Raw genomic sequence first — 20886 nt, 5'->3', positions numbered from 1 at the left:
AGTATAGAGTATTTTTTTCATAATTTATTGAAACTATTTAAACTCTCGTTTATATTTGCAGGGGCAAATCTTATTCCGAATTACCAAGTTCTGCTGTTATGGTTAACCTCTGCGGTGTTTTGTATGTGATCTTTGGTGGTTTGGTGGTATATTTGGCAACTAATCCAGCCTATAAGCGAAAACCAATCCCCGAGGATACGGTACTCTTGACAGGTGCTGCTGAATAAGGCGTTTAAGTTTCAGAGGTGTATATTCTTGTTTTACAACTTTATTTAGTTTTATATACAGAAAAAAAAAACAAATCTAAAACAATGTCACAAAACTTTAAGCTCAAATTTTTATTATTATTTTTATTACATTGTGATGTCTTAAAACTATATTTTTTACAACTATAATAAGTTATGAAACCAATTGCTGACAAAGTGGAAACAATTTGTTTTTCGAAAGGCTTGAATATTATGGTGCAAATTGAGAATTGTGGTGCTACGAAATAGGAAACAGCTTTTTTTTCTTATTTCTTTGATTTAATTACATATGTATGAATGTATGTGTTACCCAAGTACCAGCACAACCATGAGGAGTAGAAACTGTTACAACAAAAAATATAAATAAATAATATTGAAATTATTGTTATCCTGGTCCCCAAAAGAAATAAAATCTTACACCAAAAAAAAAAAATAAATCTGTACTAAAATATCAGTCTACAATTAACCAAATAATATCTGTCTATATGTATGTATATCTGTATGTATTAATGCCAATATACAATTATTAAATAAATGTTATTAAATTATATTTATCTATACACAACAACGAATAAACTTTTTTTATATAGAAGTTTTTTATTTTTACATTTCATTGTGAATTACTTGAGATATAATTTTAATCCGGGTTCCTTGTTGAGATCTCATCATATTATGATAAAATATTGTCCCTTGGTGTCACAGTTGAATTCGTAGTCATACATAATATTCGTAAGGCGTTTGCGAAGTTCACTGCATGCTGTAAAAGAAACGAATAGATTATTTTATTTTTAGAGCGTAAAAAGCTTGGTCAAAACATATTTTGCATTCTAAATATTTATCGAATACTAGCAGACCCCGGTCCGCATTGCTGGCCCGTTGTAATGAGTTTTAATGACAACTTTTTATGGACTTTATGAACTAACAATTGAAAAATAGGTATTTTCTACCTCACTTCTACGATCCTATGTCAAACCGAGGAGAATTTTAATTTTATCAACAGATTATGTCTGTAACCTTTCTTTTCTCCTACGGACATTGTCGAATTGTTCGACCATTGATTCTGTTTAGGATTTTTTGTCGTCCATGTCATCTGTCTTCATCCTAAAGCGATCTAATTATAAATGTTGAAAAAATGTTTAAGTCGAATTCTTCCGCTTATTGAAACTTTAGTTTTTCATTGCTGATGCCCGCCTTCTCTGGAATTGAATTGAATATGTTCGGAGGCCATCCCTTTACATTCCCTGACAATTTCAGCAAAATCGGTTCAGTAGTTTTTGCAGAAAAAATTTAAATTGTGGGCGTGCTAAAATGTTCTTTCTATAAAAACCTAAGTTGGGTTATGACGGCATTTGATTTTTATAGTGTGTGTGTTTTTTTTTAAATATGGCAAAAGGAAGTACCCTGCCCCTTCGAAATTCAAAAAAATATGCATCTTATTTTCATCGTAGGCCATCCCTGTTCATTCCCTGAAAATTTCAGGAAAATCGGTTCAGTAGTTTTGTAGATGTAAAAAGAGTGGGCGCGGTCAAGCCCTTGGGTCCTAAAAAAGTGGGAAAGGTCGAAAACACAACCACAATTGTCTCGCAAATTAATTTCCAAACCGATACATTCGTAATTATTGTAAATAAAGCATTTTTAAAGAAATAAGGTATAGAGGAAGTACCCCGCCTCTTCCGAATTCAACAAAATATGTAGCCTATTTTCACCGGGGGCCATCCCTGTACATTCCATGACAATTTCAGGAAAATCAGTTCAGTAGTTTTTGTAGAAAGGATTAAAATTAAAAATTTAAAAACAGGTGAACGTAAAAGAAGGCGTGGACAATTTTTCTTTGTATAAAAACCTAAGTTGGGTTATGGCGAACATTTCAAAAAAGAATTATCCAAATCGGTCCAACCGTTCTCAACTGATGCCATTACCAACGAACGACATTTGATTTTTATTTATAAAGATAAAGTATTTTTAAAGAAACCGGGTATAGGGGATGTACCCCGCCCCATCCGCAATTCAACAAAATTCAGAAAAAGCGGTTCAATAAGAATGGGAGAAAAGTGGGCGTAAAAGTGGCGTGGTCAAATTTTCTTTGCACAAAAACCTAAGTACGGTTATGGCCATACCAACGAACGACTTTTGATTTTTATTTATAAAGATTTCGTAAAAAAATGTTTATAAAATATTCAGACAATTATTGCGGAAAGAGCTTCCTTAATCAACATTTATATACAAGAAATATTTTGTATCCTTTATCCTATGTAAATGCATATATGGTTAGGATGGTCGTAGAGAAAATCTGATTAGACAGAAACTCGAATAAAAAATAAAACGAATTAGGCCCAGAAATGTTTGAATATTTTGCATATCGTGCATATTTTTACATATTTGCATAAAATGAGCATATGCAAAATCATATGCAAAATATATACAAGGATTTGTGGTCTAAAAATCTCACCGAAATGGCGGTATGAAATTGTCAGTACTGGTCCATTATTTGGTATACGCCCTATATGATTTTTATATCGAATTATTTAGGCAGATTTCAACCAAATATTCTAAGCGAATATGTTCTTATACGAAGACTTCAGAACTCCATCTTATAAAGAAATTTCATATCGGTCCACTTTTGACCACAGCCTCCATATAAAGTTACCATCCTTTTCTTCGTACTTTATAAGATTTAATGAAACTAAGTGTAAGAAAGGATAGTAAAATTACTTAAAAATATTCCAAATAATATAAATTCAGGAACTAAAAACGGGAGTTAAACTTTTGGTCATAACTGCCAAAACCGCAAATTTCCGTAAAAAGTCAATACAGTTTTGAAATCAACAGGCGCTAGGGTTTAATTTGGTACTAGTGGCCATTCTTGCGAATTTTTGGAAAGTAACTTAAACTTTAAGGAAATCCATACAACTATATTAAATATTTTCATTTTGACCGATATTATAACAAAAATATATGGCAACCCTTGCAATTTAGAAGAATTTTCATAACTAGAACAAGTAAGAACGGAATTAAGTTCGGCCGGTCCGAACTTGTTATACCCTCCACCACAAGTTGTATTGAAGTAAAATGGAATAATTAGTTTCCTTTCGTGTATGAAGAAGACTTAATACTAAATTTCAGCAATTTCGGTAAAACAATGTAAGGCACCATTCTATATGGGCTATTTCAAAACGTCGATCTATACCGACAAATTTCTGACGGAAAGTTTTTAGGCTCAAAGAAGACTAAATACCAAATTTCCTATATTTCGGCAAGAGAATATGGCTAAAACATAAAAAATACCGAAAATCAAGAAGTACGCTTCTATGGGGATATAGGAAGACGTGGACCTATACTGATAATACTCTTCTGGAATATTTTATAACTCTTGCAAGACGAAATAACGAATTTCAGCCATTTTGATTGGATATTGACGTCACAATCTTCAGTATTACGAAAATCGGGAGGTACCGTTGTATGGGGGCTATATCGAAACGTGGGGCAATATGAAAGCGTGGACCTGTACAGACATATTTCTGGCGAACAGTTTTATATCACATTGCAGATTAAATACCAAATTTCAGCCATTTTGGTGGAATATTGAAGACACAACCTTCAAAATACGAAAAATCGGGAGGTACCTTTCCATGGGGGCTATATGAAGGCGTGGACCTATACCGACAAATTTAAAGGGAAAGTTTGAGTACCCCCAACGAAGTCTAAATACCAAATTTCAGTCATTTCGGTGGAGTATTGAGGCCACAACGTTCAAAATACCGAAAATCGGGAGGTACCGTTCTATGGGGGCTATATGAAGGCATGGACCGATACCGACAAAATTCTGGGGGAAAGTTTTATACTACCAACGTAGACTAAGTACCACATTTCAGCCATTTCAGTGTGATAATGAATCTATGACCTTCAAAATACCGAAAATCGGGAGGTACCGTTCTATGGGGGCTATATGAAGGTGTGGACCGATACCGACAAAATTCTAGGGGAAAGTTTTATACCCCTAAGGAAGACTACGTACCAAATTTCAGTCACTTTGGTAGGATAATGAAGTTAAAACCTTCAAAATACCGAAAATCGGGAGGTACCGTTCTATGGAGGCTATATGAAGGTGTGGACCGATACCGACAAAATTCTGGGGGAAAGTTTTATACCCCTAAAGAAGACTACGTACCAAATTTCAGCCATTTTGGTAGGATAATGAAGCTAAAACCTTAAAAATACCGAATATCGGGAGGTACCGTTTTAGGGGGGCTATATGAAGGTGTGGACCGATAGCGACAAAATTCTGGGGGAAAGTTTTATACCACTAAGGAAGACTACGTACCAAATTTCAGCCATTTTGGTAGGATAATGAAGCTAAAACCCTAAAAATACCGAAAATCGGGAGGTACCGTTCTATGGGGGCTATATGAAGGTGTGGACCGATACCGACAAAATTCTGGGGGAAAGTTTTATACCCCTAAAGAAGACTACGTACCAAATTTCAGCCATTTTGATAGGATAATGAAGCTAAAACCTTAAAAATACCGAAAATCGGGAGGTACCGTTCTATGGGGGCTATATCAAAACGTGGACCGATATATCCCATTTTCAATACCAACCATCCTGCAAGTAATAAAAACTTCTGTACCAAATTTTGACTCTCTATCTTTAAAATTGCGAGCTTTATCTTGATTTCAACAGACAGACGGACGGACTGACGGACGGACGGACGGACGGACAGACGGACATGGTCAAATCGACATAGAATTTTATGCTGATCAATAATATATATACTTTATAGGGTCTCCGACGAATATTTCGATGTGTTACAAACGGAATGACAAATTTAATTATACCCTCCATATGGTGGAGGGTATAAAAATGAAGCTAAGGCAATGTACTAAATGATTCAACTTAAGTTAAGGCGTTAATAATAGTCCTTTGTTTCATAAATTTGCTTAGAACATACAAATTTTTTCTTATTTTTAAATACAATTTTTCCTTCAAAATTAGTCATGTTTGTCAGGCTTTTTCTCTTGATAATCGCGAAAAATGGTAAAAATAAGTTGAGTTTCGAAAAATTTGGAAAGTTTTGAAGCGATTTTTCATTTTTATATTTTTAAAACGATGTCATGAATTTTTTGATTTTTGTCGTTAGGCGCATGCACTGTGAAATGGGGGGGTCCCATTGCCAAGTTACGGCCAATTCGGCCTAAAAATGAAGATAAAATCCTCATAGTACTTGAAATCGGGTGGTACCGCTATACGGGGGCTATACCAAAACCTGGACACAATTTTTGGTGGGGAAATGTCTGTATCAATGGAAATCCCAAATGCCAAATGATAGCTAATTTGGGCAAAAATGAAAATAAAATCCTCAAAATACCTGAAATCGGGTGGTACCGCTATATGAAGGCTGTAGGAAAAAATGGGCCCATATTCATGTATTGTCATCCAAATCTGAAAAGTGTGCAAAGTTTCAGTTCGATGGGTCAACTGCAACTGCCTTAAAAATGAGTTACTAGATTTGAACTAAATCGGGTGGTACCGCTATATGGGGGCTATAGGAAAAAATGGACCCATATTGGATTTGGTTTCACATTCATGTATTGTCATCCAAATCTAAAAGGTGTGCAAAGTTTTAGTTCGATTGGTCAACTGCAACTGTGTCAAAAATGAGTTACCAGATTTGAAATGCAAGTTAAATAAAACACCGTTAAAACACTGTAAAATGAACCAATCTTTGTTTTAATTTCATATTCATGTATTGTCATCCAAATCTGAAAAGTGTTCAAAGTTTTAGTCCGATTGGTCAACTGCAATTGTGTCAAAATTGAGATAACAGATTTGAAATGCAATTTAAATAAAACACCGTAAAAACACTGTAAAACCGATAAAAATGGACCAATATTGGTTTTGATTTCATATTCATGTATTGTCATCCAAATCCGAAAAGTGGGCAAAGTTTTAGTTCGATTGTCAACTGCAACTGTGTCAAAAATGAGTTACCGGATTTGAAATGCAAGTTAAATAAAACACCGTTAAAATACTGTAAAATGTACCAATCTTTGTTTTAATTTCATATTCATGTATTGTCATCCAAATCTGAAAAGTGTGTGGTCAACTGCAACTGTGTTCAAAATGAGATTTGAACTAAACGGACACCAGAGCAAGTTAAGTAAAACACTGTAAAAACAAACACATTATTGGGAATTTAATTTACTAAGAAGCACTATTTCTTTAAGAAAACACAAAACACTGATTTATTCACTCAATTTACCGTCTTTATTCAACGATTGTATTTAGAAAACTGAAGAAAAAAGAACAACATAATTCATACCATTTTCTTCATCTTCGCTTGCTACGTTGGTTAACAACAACAAAGCACGAAACACACGTGTTTGGCCGCATACACACCACCAAAAAACAAACTTTTTTACCCTCCTGTCTTCGCTTCTGCGTCTTCTGTTACACCATACACACAGCTCTTTATTATAAAACAGCATTCCGCAGCCGCGAGAGCCCTGCTATTAATCTCTTCGAAAAAAAATCCTCTCCCACCCATATTAAAATATGTTCTAACATAAACATAAGTTGGTACCCAAACAAATAAAATTTAACGGAATCATAACTTAACAGGGAATCCTAACTCAAATATTTCCAAAAATGTACAAATAGGGGAAACTTTCCCCACGCATTTAGGGTACTTCCCGACGTAAACTTTCAAAACGCCGATACAAGTGTCTTCGATATTTCGGTCCTCTTTCACAATCTGCCTGTGTTGTACAGTGTAATTATCAATATATGTAAACATATTCATTTTGAAGGTTGTGACCTCAATATCCAACCATAATGGCTGACATTCTGCATTTAGCTTTCTTTGGAGTTACAAAACTTTCTCCCCGAAATTTGTCAGGCCCACGGGTTGGTATAGCCCCCATAGAACGATACCTCCAGATTTTGGGTATTTTGAAGGCTTTACCACATTATCTAACCAAAAAGGCTGAAATTTAGTATTTAGTCTTCTTTGGGGCTACAAAACTTTCTCCCCGAAATTTGTCAGTATAGGGTCTTTTATATTTTTGAATAGCCGCCCTAGGAGGTTACCTCCCGATTTTCGGAATTTTCAAAGTTTTTAGCCACATTCTTACCGAAATTGATTGGTATTTGATATTCTTTAAGGCTGCAAAACTTTCTCCGCGAAATTTGTCAGTACAGGTTTACGTGTTTATATAGCCTCCATAGAACGGTACCTCCCGATTTTCGGTATTTTAAAGGTTTTTAGCCACATTATACAGGGTGTTTTTTAAGCTAGATAGAACTGTAAATTGTAAAAAGTAACACAAAAAATTAAATTTTGATGAAACTTTTTTTTTATTTGTTTCAGTATACTCTGACAAATCATCATGAATAGACTCACGCTTGAACAACGCTATGAAATTATACAAATTTACTTTGAAAATCAGTCGTCGATTCGCGCAACGCAGTTGGCAAATGACCCGTTGTTTTATCGCAAAATTGTGTTCAGCGATGAGGCGCATTTTTGGCTTAACGGGTTTGTTAATAAGCAAAATTGCCGCATATGGAGTGAGACCAATCCACAAGAGACCCTACAGACTCCATTACATCCAGAAAAATGCACCGTATGGTGCGGTTTTCACGCTGGTGGCATCATCGGACTTTATTTCTTCAAAAATGAGGCCGGAGCTCGCGTTACGGTCAATGGAGATCGTTACCGCACCATGATCAATGATTTTTTGTTTGAAAATATGGATGACATTGATCCGGAGGAGATGTGGTTTCAACAGGACGGCGCTACGTGCCATACGGCGAACGCAACCATCGACTTATTGAAATCACAATTTGGCGATAAGTTGATTTCGAGAAGTGGACCTGTCAATTGGCCTCCAAGGTCGTGCGATTTGACACCTCTCGATTATTTCCTGTGGGGCTACGTGAAGCCACTGGTTTATGCTGATAAACCAGCAACAATTGATGCCTTGGAGGCCAGCATTGTTCGTGTTATTCGTGACATACGGCCAGCAGTGCTCGAAAAAGTGGCCAAAAATTGAACGTCCAGAATGCACTTCGTCAAGAACAGCCGCGGTGCCCATATGCCCGAAATCATTTTCAAATGTTAATGTCACGTATTGATCTTTCGAATAAAAAAAATTTTTGATTACAATTTAATTTTTTGTGTTATTTTTTACAATTTCAAGTTCTATCGGGCTTAAAAAACACCCTTTACTACCGAAATGACTGAAATTTGGTATTTGGTCTTCTTTGGGGCTACAAAACTTTCTCCCCGAAATTTGTCAGCATAGCTCCAAGTGTTGATATAGTTCCCTTTGAACGGTACCATCCGTGCGGAGTTTTTTCTTCTTCTTTTTTTCTCCCATCGGACGCCTCCGCAGGTGGTGGGTGGCGAGTACCGCAAAAATAAAATATGCGGGCGAACCAAAAAAAAGGGAAAAAGGCAGCATCTGATCGAGATTCGGCGGCAGCAAGCAGCGTCTGTACTCCAGTGGGGCGGCTGAAATATAGAAGGAAACTATAAACCCATCAGAAGGCAAGGGGAAACCACTGATATAATCCCTTGAAAATCGTACAAAACATGAACAATACAACGCAAAACAAACGGCCCTCAGTCTCCGGCCAAAGGAGGGTGCTAAGAATCCCCGGAGGCAAAACTGAACAAAAACTTGTAATTGGAACTTGGATGAACCGACTCCAAATTGATATCTTAGGTATCAACGAAACATGGTGGACGGAATGCGGTGATTTCAGATCAAAAAATGACGGTGTATCATTCAGGAAACCAGATGGGTGTTCACAGAAGAGGAGTATGTATTATTGTTAAAAATCATATAGCGGCATGTGTCACGGGATTTGTTCCAATGTCAGACAGGACAATGTTGATAAAAGTTGAAGAATTTTATAATGATATAGCGCAGTTATTAAAGATGACAAAAAAACATGAAATAACAATAATACAAGGAGACTTTAATGCCAAGGTCGGAAACCAAGAAGTTAAAAATATTACGGGAAAATATGGCCTGGGCGAACGAAATGATAGAGGAGATAGACTAGTGCAATTCTGTCAGGAATATTGTATGAAAGTGAGCAATACGTGTTTTTCCCTACATCCCAGACGGCTATACACCTGGAAATCCCCACAGGACAATGAAAACCAAATTGCGAGAAACCAAATAGACTACATTCTAATAAATAAAAGATATTTCTCCAGTGTTACAAAATGTTCGACATATCCAGGAGCAGATGTGCCATCGGACCACAACTTACTCTTCGCAAATATACGAATTAAACTTGCATCGAATCGGACAAAACTGCCTCAAAATAAACTGAATATAGAAAAACTTAAAGACTCGGCAATTAAAAACGAGCTACAAAACAATATTAATAGACAATTACAACAGTTGAATGAAGAAAATGTGCACACATTGTGGAACAAGGTGAAAGATGTTATAAACACGACTGCAAAGAACGACTGGAATGAACGAAGAAAGTACAAAAATAAAAATTATGAAAAATACTGGGAGATAAACAGGGAAATACGATCCGCGACCCGATCAGCCAAAAATGCTCTATTGAATGCCAAATGCCAGGAAATTGAATTCTTACAAAGTATACATGATGATTTCAACCTCCACAAGAAACTAAAGGAATCCGTCGGTGTATATAGAAAGAAAATATCTAATCCAGTTTTAATTAACGAAAACAATGAAGCTGTCTTTGACTTGGATGGAAAGAAGCAGATATGGGAGGAATACATTACCAATCTTCTTACTGATAACGAACGATCACCTTATGGAGAGGTTTTGCAAATTTCAAGAAGGGGAATGCCTATAACACGGAACGAAGTAGAATGCGCTATAAAATCCTTGAAAGATAAAAAGGCTACAGGACCGGATGAAATCCCATCAGAATTGAAGCTGAAGCTTGTTGATTCCAATAACGTACAACTATTAATCAACCTTTTTAACCACATATATAACACTGGGCACTATCCAGAAGAATGGCTCAAATCCACCTTCATCGCAATTCCCAAGATAAATAATGCAAAGAAATGCAGTGACTTCAGACTCATTAGCTTAATGAGTCATGCTTTGAAGATATTTCTAAAAATAATTCATAGCAGAATATATACTACATGTGAAGCACACATGGGAAATACGTTTAAAGAAGGAATGGACACAAGAGAAGCATTATACTGCATTCAAGTTGTAACACAGAAATGTAGAGATGTCCAGAAGGATGTGTTCATGTGTTTTATTGACTATGAAAAGGCATTCGACACCGTCAAACATGACAAATTAATAGAAATCTTGAATACTATTGGAATACCAGAAAACGAACTCCAGTGCATTAAAAGTCTTTATTGGAATCAGTCCGCACGAATTGACGTAAGTGGAGAACCCACAAAAGAAATTACCATATCAAGGGGTGTTAGACAGGGATGCCTTTTATCTCCCCTGTTATTCAACGTGTATTCAGAGAAAATATTCCAAGAAACACTCGAAGGAGAAAACGTGGGAATCAGAATTCATGGGAAACTAATCAACAATATAAGGTATGCGGACGATGCTACGTTACTGGCAGGGAGCATATCCGGTCTACAAAAACTAGTAGAGAAACTGGCACGTGTAAGTGAGAAATATGGTCTTAAAATCAACATGAAGAAGACCAAGTACATGATCATTAGCAGAAAAAATCCCCATGCTGAGGTGAACATAAAAGTACAAGGTACAGAAATAGAAAGAGTGAGAACCTTTAAATATCTTGGGATGTTAATAAACGACCAATGGGATCCCTCGAAAGAAATAAAAAGTCGAATAGAGATAAAGAGAGAGATAAATATAGTAAAACCCTGAAAATTCATGACATAAACATGACAACAAAAATACGTTTTATAAAATGTTATGTTTGGTCGGTGCTGTTATATGGAACAGAAGTTTGGACGCTCAAATCCTCTGATGAAAGAAAATTGGAATCCTTTGAAATATGGATTTACCGGCGAGTACTGAAAATACCATGGACTGCGACAATTTCTAATGACGAAGTACTAAGAAGGATGAATATAAGCCGGCAATTAATAACAACTATAAAAAGGCGCAAAATAGGAACCAAATTTCATACCATTTAGTACTCTACGTACCCATATGTACGAATTTCCAAAATTAAACTTAATTCCAAATATGAGGATTTCAGCTCTATCCGTTCACCCAAGCACAATTGCACCAAATTTAGTACCATTTTGTACTTTTCGTACCCATATGTACGAATTTTCAAAACTACCTCCATATCTCAACCTACACTCCTAACTGGTAATCTTAATTCCAAATCTCAGGATTCCAGTTCCATCCGTTCACCCAAATCCAAATTTAGTACCATTTAGTTCTCTTCGTACCCATATGTGCGAATTTCGAAAATTACCACCATATCTCAAACTTACACTCCAACTGCAATATTAATTCCAAATCTAAGGATTCCAGCTCTATCCGTTCATCCATATCCAAATTGCATCAAATTTAGTACCATTTTGTACTTTACGTATGTATAAGAACGAATTTTCACCCAAATCCAAATTTTACCAAATTTAGTTCTCTTCGTACCCATATGTGCGAATTTCCAAAATTACCTCCATATCCCAAATTTACACTCCAACTGTAATCTAAATTCCAAATTTCCGAAATCCTGCTTTATCCGTTCGCCGAAATCCAAATTGTGCCAAATTTAGTACCACTTAGTACTTATCTTACACATACATAGGTATGCATTTCCAAAACTACCTCTATATCTCAATCCTACACTTCAACAGCAATCTTAATTCAAAATTTCAGGATTCCAGCTCTATCCGTTCATCCAAATTCACGTCGTACCAAATTTAGTACCATTTAGTACATGTGTATACATTTGCAAAACCCCCACTTCATGGCAAACCTACATCTCAATATTTATTCTCATTCAAATTTCAAGTTTCTAGCTCTATCCGTTCACATAATACAAAATGGAACCAAATTTAGTACATTTTAGTACTTTTCGCACACTTTTAGTACGAATTTCTGAAAACCCGTTGGTACATCTATCATACACTTCATTTGTGACCCTCATTCGAAATTTCAAAGTTCTAGCTCTACCGGTTTGTCAAATACAAACGGTACCATATTTAGTACCTTATAGTACTTTTCGTACCGTTCCCGTACGAATTTCCAAAAACCCAGCCATATCTGGGACCTTCGGACCAAGACTGACCCTCATCCAAAATTTCAAGATTCTACCTTCATCCGTTTCGTCTGTGAGTCAATCACTTTACTCTTTTATTAATATAGATTGCGGATTCTGAGATTGGAAGGTACTACGATACCGCTCGATGTGAAGTCATTTAAAAGATTAGTTTTGTCGAGGTTCAGGGGTTATCATCAATTAGAATTAGAGTAACCATATTGACAACCTCGACAATAACCATTTATTGGCGGCAAATCAAATGTCATATAGAAACTTTCCTCACTAAATGTCATCTACAATCATCTGTAAAGCTTTGAGAACAGAAGCAGCAATTTTGCCGCAAAGATTATAAACCATAAAATAAAACCCAAGTTTCAGACCGCCTGCGTCTATAAAGATAAACTAAGTGTTTCATTTAACCTACACCACCAGTTTCCCAATAGCAACACGTAAGTATCGCCTGAATACTTGTTGTGTTGTCTATATTCAATAAAGTGTTGTTGTTCGACTTTGGGCAACAATTAATTTCGGCTCTAAAACTACTCTGTAGATTTAGAACCCCTACAAGACCATACGCCTGTATCGGAACTTGTACATGGTCCTTCGAGCCTTTAAAAACGATCCGGCTGATTTGCCAAAAAAAAAGAATAAAATTTGCATAAAAATTTTATGAAACAAATCTAAAATTTTCTGCCCATATTCAGTGTTTGAATGTGGCGGCGCTTTGCATTATTGTTGTACACAATACACTACCAAGAAATACCGAGTGGAAATTGGAATAGAAAGAGAGAATTAGAGATTTTGCGTGTATTTATCAAATAAAACAAATACACTAACATCATTTTTTTCAAATAATACAATTATCATTTTCACTCATCACTTTTTCGCATCATTTTGTTACATTTGTTTTTATTTTGTTTTTCTTTTATTATTTGCAACAGAGTATTGCCATACGTTTATGTTGTGTGTGATCAATCTGTCACTTCTCATTTGTTGCCACATCGATCATTAGGTGTGTTGGAAAATCAAAGTAGTTAACGACGTAACGTAAAGTTGGCTGACGTAACGTATCAAATATAGCACGGTTAGTGAATCCGTAAAATATAATAATAAAAAACATATAATTTAATATAAAAATAAATAAATTCAATAAAAATAAATATAAAATATATAAAAAAATTAAAAAATATAATAAAAAATTCTTAAATAAATAAAAAATAAATTTTTTTCAAAAAAAATTTAAAAATATTTAAATTTTTTATTGAGAAAGTCCAAGTTTGTACATCAAACGCAAAAAAAAAACTTACCGAATTAACTTCATATATTTATTTATAATAAATATAAATTGAAAGTTAAAGTTTGATTGTATAAAAATAAAATAATAATAACCAATAAATAATAACAATTAATTTATAAAAAAAAATAAATAATACAATACCATAAATACATTTCAAAAATATAAACAAAAAAGTAAATAAATCAATATTAATATTAAAATGGATTCAATATCTTGTGCTAAATTTGAATACGAAACCGACAGCCTTATGCAAACTTGCAGAAAACTAGGAAATACTCCAGAAAAAGATCTTTCGGATACTTTAATAGAAACGAAAATAGAATCGATTGATGAAGATTTCCACAATGTACGCAGTGCATTTGAATGTGTCTTTTTTACTGCAACAGAAGATGAGAAAGAGAAAAAATATAAATTGAAAGCCAAACAAATGTTTGAGTCCGTCAGAGACATTTATCAAACGACAAAGGCCAATTTATTAGAAATTTTAAAGAATAGAAAAGATAAAAATCAGAATAATACCGCTAGAGGCGATGTTACAAATCCGTCACCATTTCACAGCTCAGCTGCTTTTGATATGTCGGAAATTTGTATAAAAGTGCCACCTTGTGACACTCAAGACTTCTACGGAAGTTATGAAGAATGGCCAACATTTAGAGATATGTTTACGGCCATATATGGTAATCATCCCAGACTCACTTCTGCCCAAAAACTATACTATTTGAAAAATAAAACCAAGGGCGAAGCTGGAAGAATTGTAGATCGTTACCCTTTATGTGATCAAAATTTTTCGTTAGCGTGGGAAGCATTATCATTGCGGTACGAAAATCTAAGAGTATTAGTGGATAATCAATTGAAAATTTTATTCAATCTTTCGCCAGCAAAGGTTGAATCCAGCGAAAATATCAAGAGAATACAATCAACAGTTAGCGACTGTCTAGCTATTTTGAAAGCACACAATGTAAAAGTGGATCAATGGGATCCGATATTAATATATTTGTGTTTAACCAAACTTCCAGTTGAAACATTGACCCTTTGGGAACAGTCTCTTGAATCACATTCAGAGCTACCCAAATGGTCTCAAATGGAAGAGTTTCTAAGAAACAGACATCGAGTTCTAGAGCGAATCGATAGTCTTAGAAGTGAAGAAGCATCAAGCAATTTTGAATCGGGCTTTACCGCGCATCGAAATGCGCAATCGACACCATCTAATGGATGTGTCATGTGTGGTAAAAACCACATACTAAAGAACTGTGGGAGATTTAATAATATGTCAGTGAATGAAAGAGTTGATTTTTCACGTGAGAATTGTTTGTGTAATAATTGTCTTAAAAGTGGACATGTCACACAAGAATGTTTCATGCTTATATTGCAAGAAGAAGCTTATATTGCAAGAAGAAGCATCATACAAAGTTGCATATTGGGAATGTGCCACAATTTCCAACGAGTACGAACTCACGAACATGTGGTTCTCAAAGTCCTCGATCGGAGGCAAGTAGGCAAACAATATCACATGTTACGACAGATGACATGCCTTGTACTTCCAATAATGCCGCCCAAAGCTCTAATGTAGAAACGCATTTATCAATTAGTGATGATGATGTTTTGTTACCAACGGCGCTTGTAAAAATCAAACACGCCGGAAAAACTTTCACTGTAAGAGCTTTAATTGATACAGGATCTAAACGATCTTTTATAACAGACAAAATAGTGAAACGAATCGGTATTAGAACAGTAGAATCTAATGTTAATATAAGTGGACTTAGTGGTTCTATGGTTGCACATAGTAATGAAATGTGTAACATTACTTTGTGTGGAAATATGGGTAACTACAATATAAAAGCAAATGTCATAGTAATGCAAAATGTGACTAGTTCAATTCAAATTAAGTCACATAATATGTTAAATATGAGAGAAGTTGACAACTTACAACTTGCTGATCCAGGATTCCTAAAGTCGGATCAAGTTGATATATTAATCGGCAGTGATTTGATACCATCCATTATATTAAATGGAACTAAAAGGAATGTACTTGGGAGCATGATAGCTCAAAATTCCATCTTTGGATGGTATATCTATGGACCCATAAATAAAAACAAAAATATGGAAAGTATGACAAATAAAACAAATAGAGACGTAAAACAATAAAAGGGTATTGTTCGACTTGAACAGCAGAAATGTTCTACTAATTCGAGATGTGGAACTATGTTAATGAATTGATTTATATTAAAAGTACAAGTTCATTAGACTGTATTGATACTTGTATTTGGAATGTCATAACAAGATGATTTATAGTATTTTGCCAAAATGATCTGAAAATGATAATAGGGCATGGAAAATTAAAAAGAAACAAATAGTAAAATTTCAATCGTCAGAATTGGATAAATGATTTTTTTAACAAAGTGATAAAAGTGATGTTGGAAATGATGAATTGCATAAAAGCCAAATATTGTATGTTCATTGGCGATTGAACCAGTATGTGTACAAATGATGAAGAAGAATAAAGAAAGAGTTGAAGTTATATAGGTATGAATAATTTAATGAAGAATATAAATTATAGTTTATCTTGTCCCTTGTGACAACAATGATTCCAAACGGATCTAGTGTCGTTGACACATTAACTGGTGGTTAGGTTTTGGCAAATCACCTGAGTGAGAAGAATGTATGAAAGAAGTAAAAGTCACTTGAGGTGACATCTAAATAAAAAATAAGTTCAATAAAGTGAATTATGAAACCACTATAGGTGGATGCAAAAGAACAAGTAAAAAACAATTAGCCACTATGGTTGGCAGACAACAGCCTTTTAAATGTAGATCCTCAACGGGAGAAAATGTCACTAGAGGTGGCTAATCAAAAGAAAAATGTAAATGAACAGAATGGTTAATGTTTCGCATTGATCCTAAAAAAAGACTAAAACAAATTTATTTGTGAGTCACTAGAGGTGCCTCAAGAAACTTTTCACTTAAAAAATATGATAGCTGGTTATTATTCTAATAACGATTTTAAGAATTGATTGTTTATTAACAGAAAATGTTTTCGCTTAAGCCAGAAAAGCATAACACAGACTTTGAGATGTCAATGGATAATATCAGTAATGTCAAAGATTGTCCATTTAATATAAGAAACAGACTTATTAAAATTTCCATTGAAATATTGTTTTACGAAGATATGTAGCCACTAGAGGTGGTAACAAGAAAATATCGAGCTGAATCTGCATAAAAATGGTTTCACTTTAGCCAGAAAAGTGTCATAAAATCTTTGCTTTTAACTTTAATTAATATGCCATATGGAGTATGGTGTGCTTGCTTCTGTTTTAGTTTGCAGATAATCATAAACAATGACTGGCGTCTGTTTGAGAGTCTTCCGATCTTCAACTCCAAATACCGAAGTTCCACGACATCCACTACCCGTATGGGGTTTTAAATCATCGCCACCCAAAGCACAGTGAAATGGTCTATTACTTTTATAAAGATGGATGCCATTTGAGCAGCACACGTCCACGTCGATTCCAAAAATTTTGACTGGTCGAAAGGAGCTCATAAAACCACACCTTTTAATTACCTGAAGATGAGGAATCTTAAATTACAACATCAAGCAGTTCAGGCAGCAGTTCATCAACAAGAGTAACGACATAGATGCAAAACATCATATAAATATAAGTTGCACCCGTGCAAGGGGCCCGGCATGTCGAGGTTCAGGGGTTATCATCAATTAGAATTAGAGTAACCATATTGACAACCTCGACAATAACCATTTATTGGCGGCAAATCAAATGTCATATAGAAACTTTCCTCACTAAATGTCATCTACAATCATCTGTAAAGCTTTGAGAACAGAAGCAGCAATTTTGCCGCAAAGATTATAAACCATAAAATAAAACCAAAGTTTCAGACCGCCTGCGTCTATAAAGATAAACTAAGTGTTTCATTTAACCTACACCACCAGTTTCCCAATAGCAACACGTAAGTATCGCCTGAATACTTGTTGTGTTGTCTATATTCAATAAAGTGTTGTTGTTCGACTTTGGGCAACAATTAATTTCGGCTCTAAAACTACTCTGTAGATTTAGAACCCCTACAAGACCATACGCCTGTATCGGAACTTGTACAAGTTTACTGTAGTCAATGTAACGTAACAAAGAAAATGTCCCTATATTTTCATATTTTGGTATATTCCTAATAGATCGTTGTGTCATTGGTATTACACAAATTTCTCTGTTAGCGTGGCGGAAGAGCTTCGAACTTTCATAAACGAAATGAATCTAATTGTCCTATTTTACTTCAGCACAACTAGTGGTGGAGCGTATAAAAAGTTCGGTGCGGCCTTCACACATGTTACTTGTTAAAATTTTGGATCTTTTCAGCAGCACTATTGTCCGTCCATTAGATGTGATGGTTGATTTTTATAGTCGAAATACTATACAATATAGACAGACTTACCAATTTCATTATTGCAAATATTGATGTATTTTGATAATGTTGCAAACGTTGGATGATTAAGCAAAGCTTTTAATAAAGTCCGGGTAATTTCACTCAAGTGGAGAGCATAACATTTTAATTTCATTTCAGAATTCCTCGAACGCAAATCAAGCCAAAAATCTAGAGATCTACAAGAAAGTTGCACTGGAATTTCTAAATATTTCAAACTTTTTGATAACAGCAAAGGAGTCGTGGCAAAATGTAACTCCGGTTTTGTGATGAGTATCGGACAAAGGGGAGTGCAGAGATTTGAAGGAATGTCAATGACTAAACTCTGCAAGCTGGTGGATTGTAAAAGTGTCAGCATGTAGGACCATGTCATGCTATCGTACATGGATATTCTAAGGCTTTGCAGGGTAGACATTTGTTGAAATTCCTTAAGAGGTATGAAGGTCTGTTCCAAGTTTAACACCTTTAGTTGGGGGAAAATTGTTGACAAATTATAGCAGACTCCTTGGGGTGGTGTGTAAGTGCTTTCACTGGAATTGAGCCAATTGAAGGTGGTCACTTGTGGGAAAACGTAATTATTTTCATTTTTCAGCAATTCCACAAAATCTGGAATAATTGATGTTTCCATTGTTAGAGTGGTGAGCGAGTTCGATGTGTATAATAAATCCACGTCATGGTCATCATAATAACAGTTAATGGAGTCAAATTTTTCCAGTAAATATTCACGAAAGATTTCGGCAAAGTGTTGCCAGGTTACTCCCCAACACCATGTCAAGGATAGATGTAATAGAGATCGTGGCAGAATAAAGCGATTCGTGCGAAATTTACACTGTTCGAAAGAGAGCTTTTGTAGTTTGGGACAGGCCTCTTGAATTGTCTTTAAAATACCATCTGTTATCAACACACAATTGGCCAAATCAATAAATATGGACAAAGATTGAAGATTGCCCAATAGCGGCAGGTGCAATTGTACAAACAATAACCACGCGTTGCCATTTGAAAATCTTCCGATATCCAAATGCTGAAGGTTATTGAGTGAAGCATTCTTTGTTGACATATCTTTCCGGTTTTCAGATTCTTCATAAACTATGGAGGAACGTAATGATAATTTGGTCAATTTTAAATGTTCGCTGATTTTCTTTATTGCTTTATAGTCCACTTTCAAAGTATAACGTGTGTACACGCTTAGTTCTTGGAGTGAAGGCATTCGTGCTAAAGTTTCTATTTTAAGTTCTTGGCCCAAGACCAAATCTTCATTACAGTGAGTGCAGTTACAACGGTCTAATATTAACGTTCTCAACGTGCGGCAATTTCTAGCCATCATTTCCAAAGTGTTGTTGGAAATTCTACACTGCAGCATATCCAAATAGGTGAGATTTTCGAAATCTTCGATTATTCGAAATATGAAGCTACTTGTACAACTTCGTAGCTCCAGCCTGTGAACATTGTAGCGATTGAGTTTCAAAAACTCTCGTATTCCCCTCTCTTTCATACAACACATTTCTGTATCACTCAAATTAACAAAATAATGTTCAATTCGTTGGATGAGCTTCAGGTGTTTGCAGCGGGAACGCCATAGAAATTGAACAACGGTTTCACGAAATTCTTGGCACACATGAATCAGGTTTAGATGATCTTTAAGTTTGAGATATCGAAATATGTTTTCTAATATAAGACTGTTATTGAGAATAGGATTGGATAATTTTCCTAGGTCCATTTTTAGTTCTGCTTTGTTTTCTTTTTAAGACAATAAAAAGACACTTGTCGAATCGGTTTGTAGATACCAACTGATTCACTAATGTGATAAAATGAACCATTGTAAATATTTATTTATTTATTTTTTTTTTTCAAGAAACCACAAATAATCTCACCAGAATATCGTCACATTGTTTTAGTGATGATTTATTTTATTCTGTCTCGTAAGAAGTCTTGCTATTTAGAAAAATAATTGCAAACGCACATTTTAAATAGTCATGTATTCCAATTTTAAATATATAAATTTGTGGTTTTTTATACAATCAGCATTTAGGCTATGGAGGGCAAATATTCCTACGCATGTGTTCCATGTTTAAGTCTTCCATTTGTTCCAAACGCAGCATCTAACACCCCAAGTTCATGTTCAGCGCCCCGGAAATGCTTTCTTCCTGCAATTCAAATACAACGGTCACCGCGACTAAGTTAACGAAATCTTAGACTTTATGAGTCGGGTGAACATCAGCATTCCCTTTTAGGCAACGATAATAGGAAAGTTTGTCACAGCTCACCAAACATCAGCATTGTGGCACCCGGTCTGATAATTCTTAAACATTCGTGTATCTTATTTCTATACCAATCCGTAATTATTGTTAGATACAGTCCACGACAAAGCTATCAAATATTCATATTCCATACATTAATTTAGTTTATGTTTAGTTAATTAACTACCCAGCAAAATGTTTGCCTCCAAAGATGCAGTTAAATTATATGTACAAGTAATCTGGAAGTGCATCCAATTATGCATTTTCACTCATGATTTTTACAAGAGCGTGACTACTGAAAGATGCACTCCATAGCACTGCATTTTAACTAACCCTTTGGCACTGCATTTTAACTGACCCTTGGCACTGCATTTTAACTGCAAATGGATGTGAATCTTTGGATTGCATCCAAAAGCGGTTAAAATGTGAGGAATGGAGTGCCTTTTTCATGACTCCGT

General features: G+C 35.1%; 2 protein-coding genes across 5 annotated transcripts in view; one reads left to right on the top strand and one right to left on the bottom strand.

Moving 5' to 3' along the window:
- The window catches only part of LOC141402533 (plasma membrane ascorbate-dependent reductase CYBRD1), a 103796-nt gene extending 102959 nt beyond the window's left edge, over window positions 1–837 (top strand). For all 4 annotated transcript variants that reach the window (XM_073984033.1, XM_073984035.1, XM_073984036.1 and 1 more), the window contains one exon: window positions 62–837. In XM_073984033.1, the coding sequence (XP_073840134.1) occupies window positions 62–227 (166 nt within the window). In that variant the 3' untranslated portion in view covers window positions 228–837. The remainder of the gene's footprint in view (window positions 1–61) is intronic.
- On the bottom strand, window positions 829–19962 carry LOC141402532 (uncharacterized). Its single transcript, XM_073984031.1, has 2 exons — window positions 18204–19962; window positions 829–1002 (listed from the first exon to the last, which is right to left on the bottom strand). Exons 1-2 carry the CDS (start codon window positions 19906–19908, stop codon window positions 911–913), a joined length of 1797 nt encoding a protein of 598 aa, XP_073840132.1. The 5' UTR covers window positions 19909–19962; the 3' UTR covers window positions 829–910.
- Window positions 19963–20886: the final 924 nt, after the last annotated feature.

The sequence above is a fragment of the Musca autumnalis genome, unplaced genomic scaffold (assembly GCF_047663935.1).
Source record: "Musca autumnalis isolate F117 unplaced genomic scaffold, ASM4766393v1 scaffold_4, whole genome shotgun sequence".
Taxonomy (NCBI): Eukaryota; Metazoa; Arthropoda; class Insecta; order Diptera; family Muscidae; genus Musca; species Musca autumnalis.
Note: the sequence above shows the minus strand (reverse complement) of the source record. Positions and strands in the feature narration are given on the sequence as shown.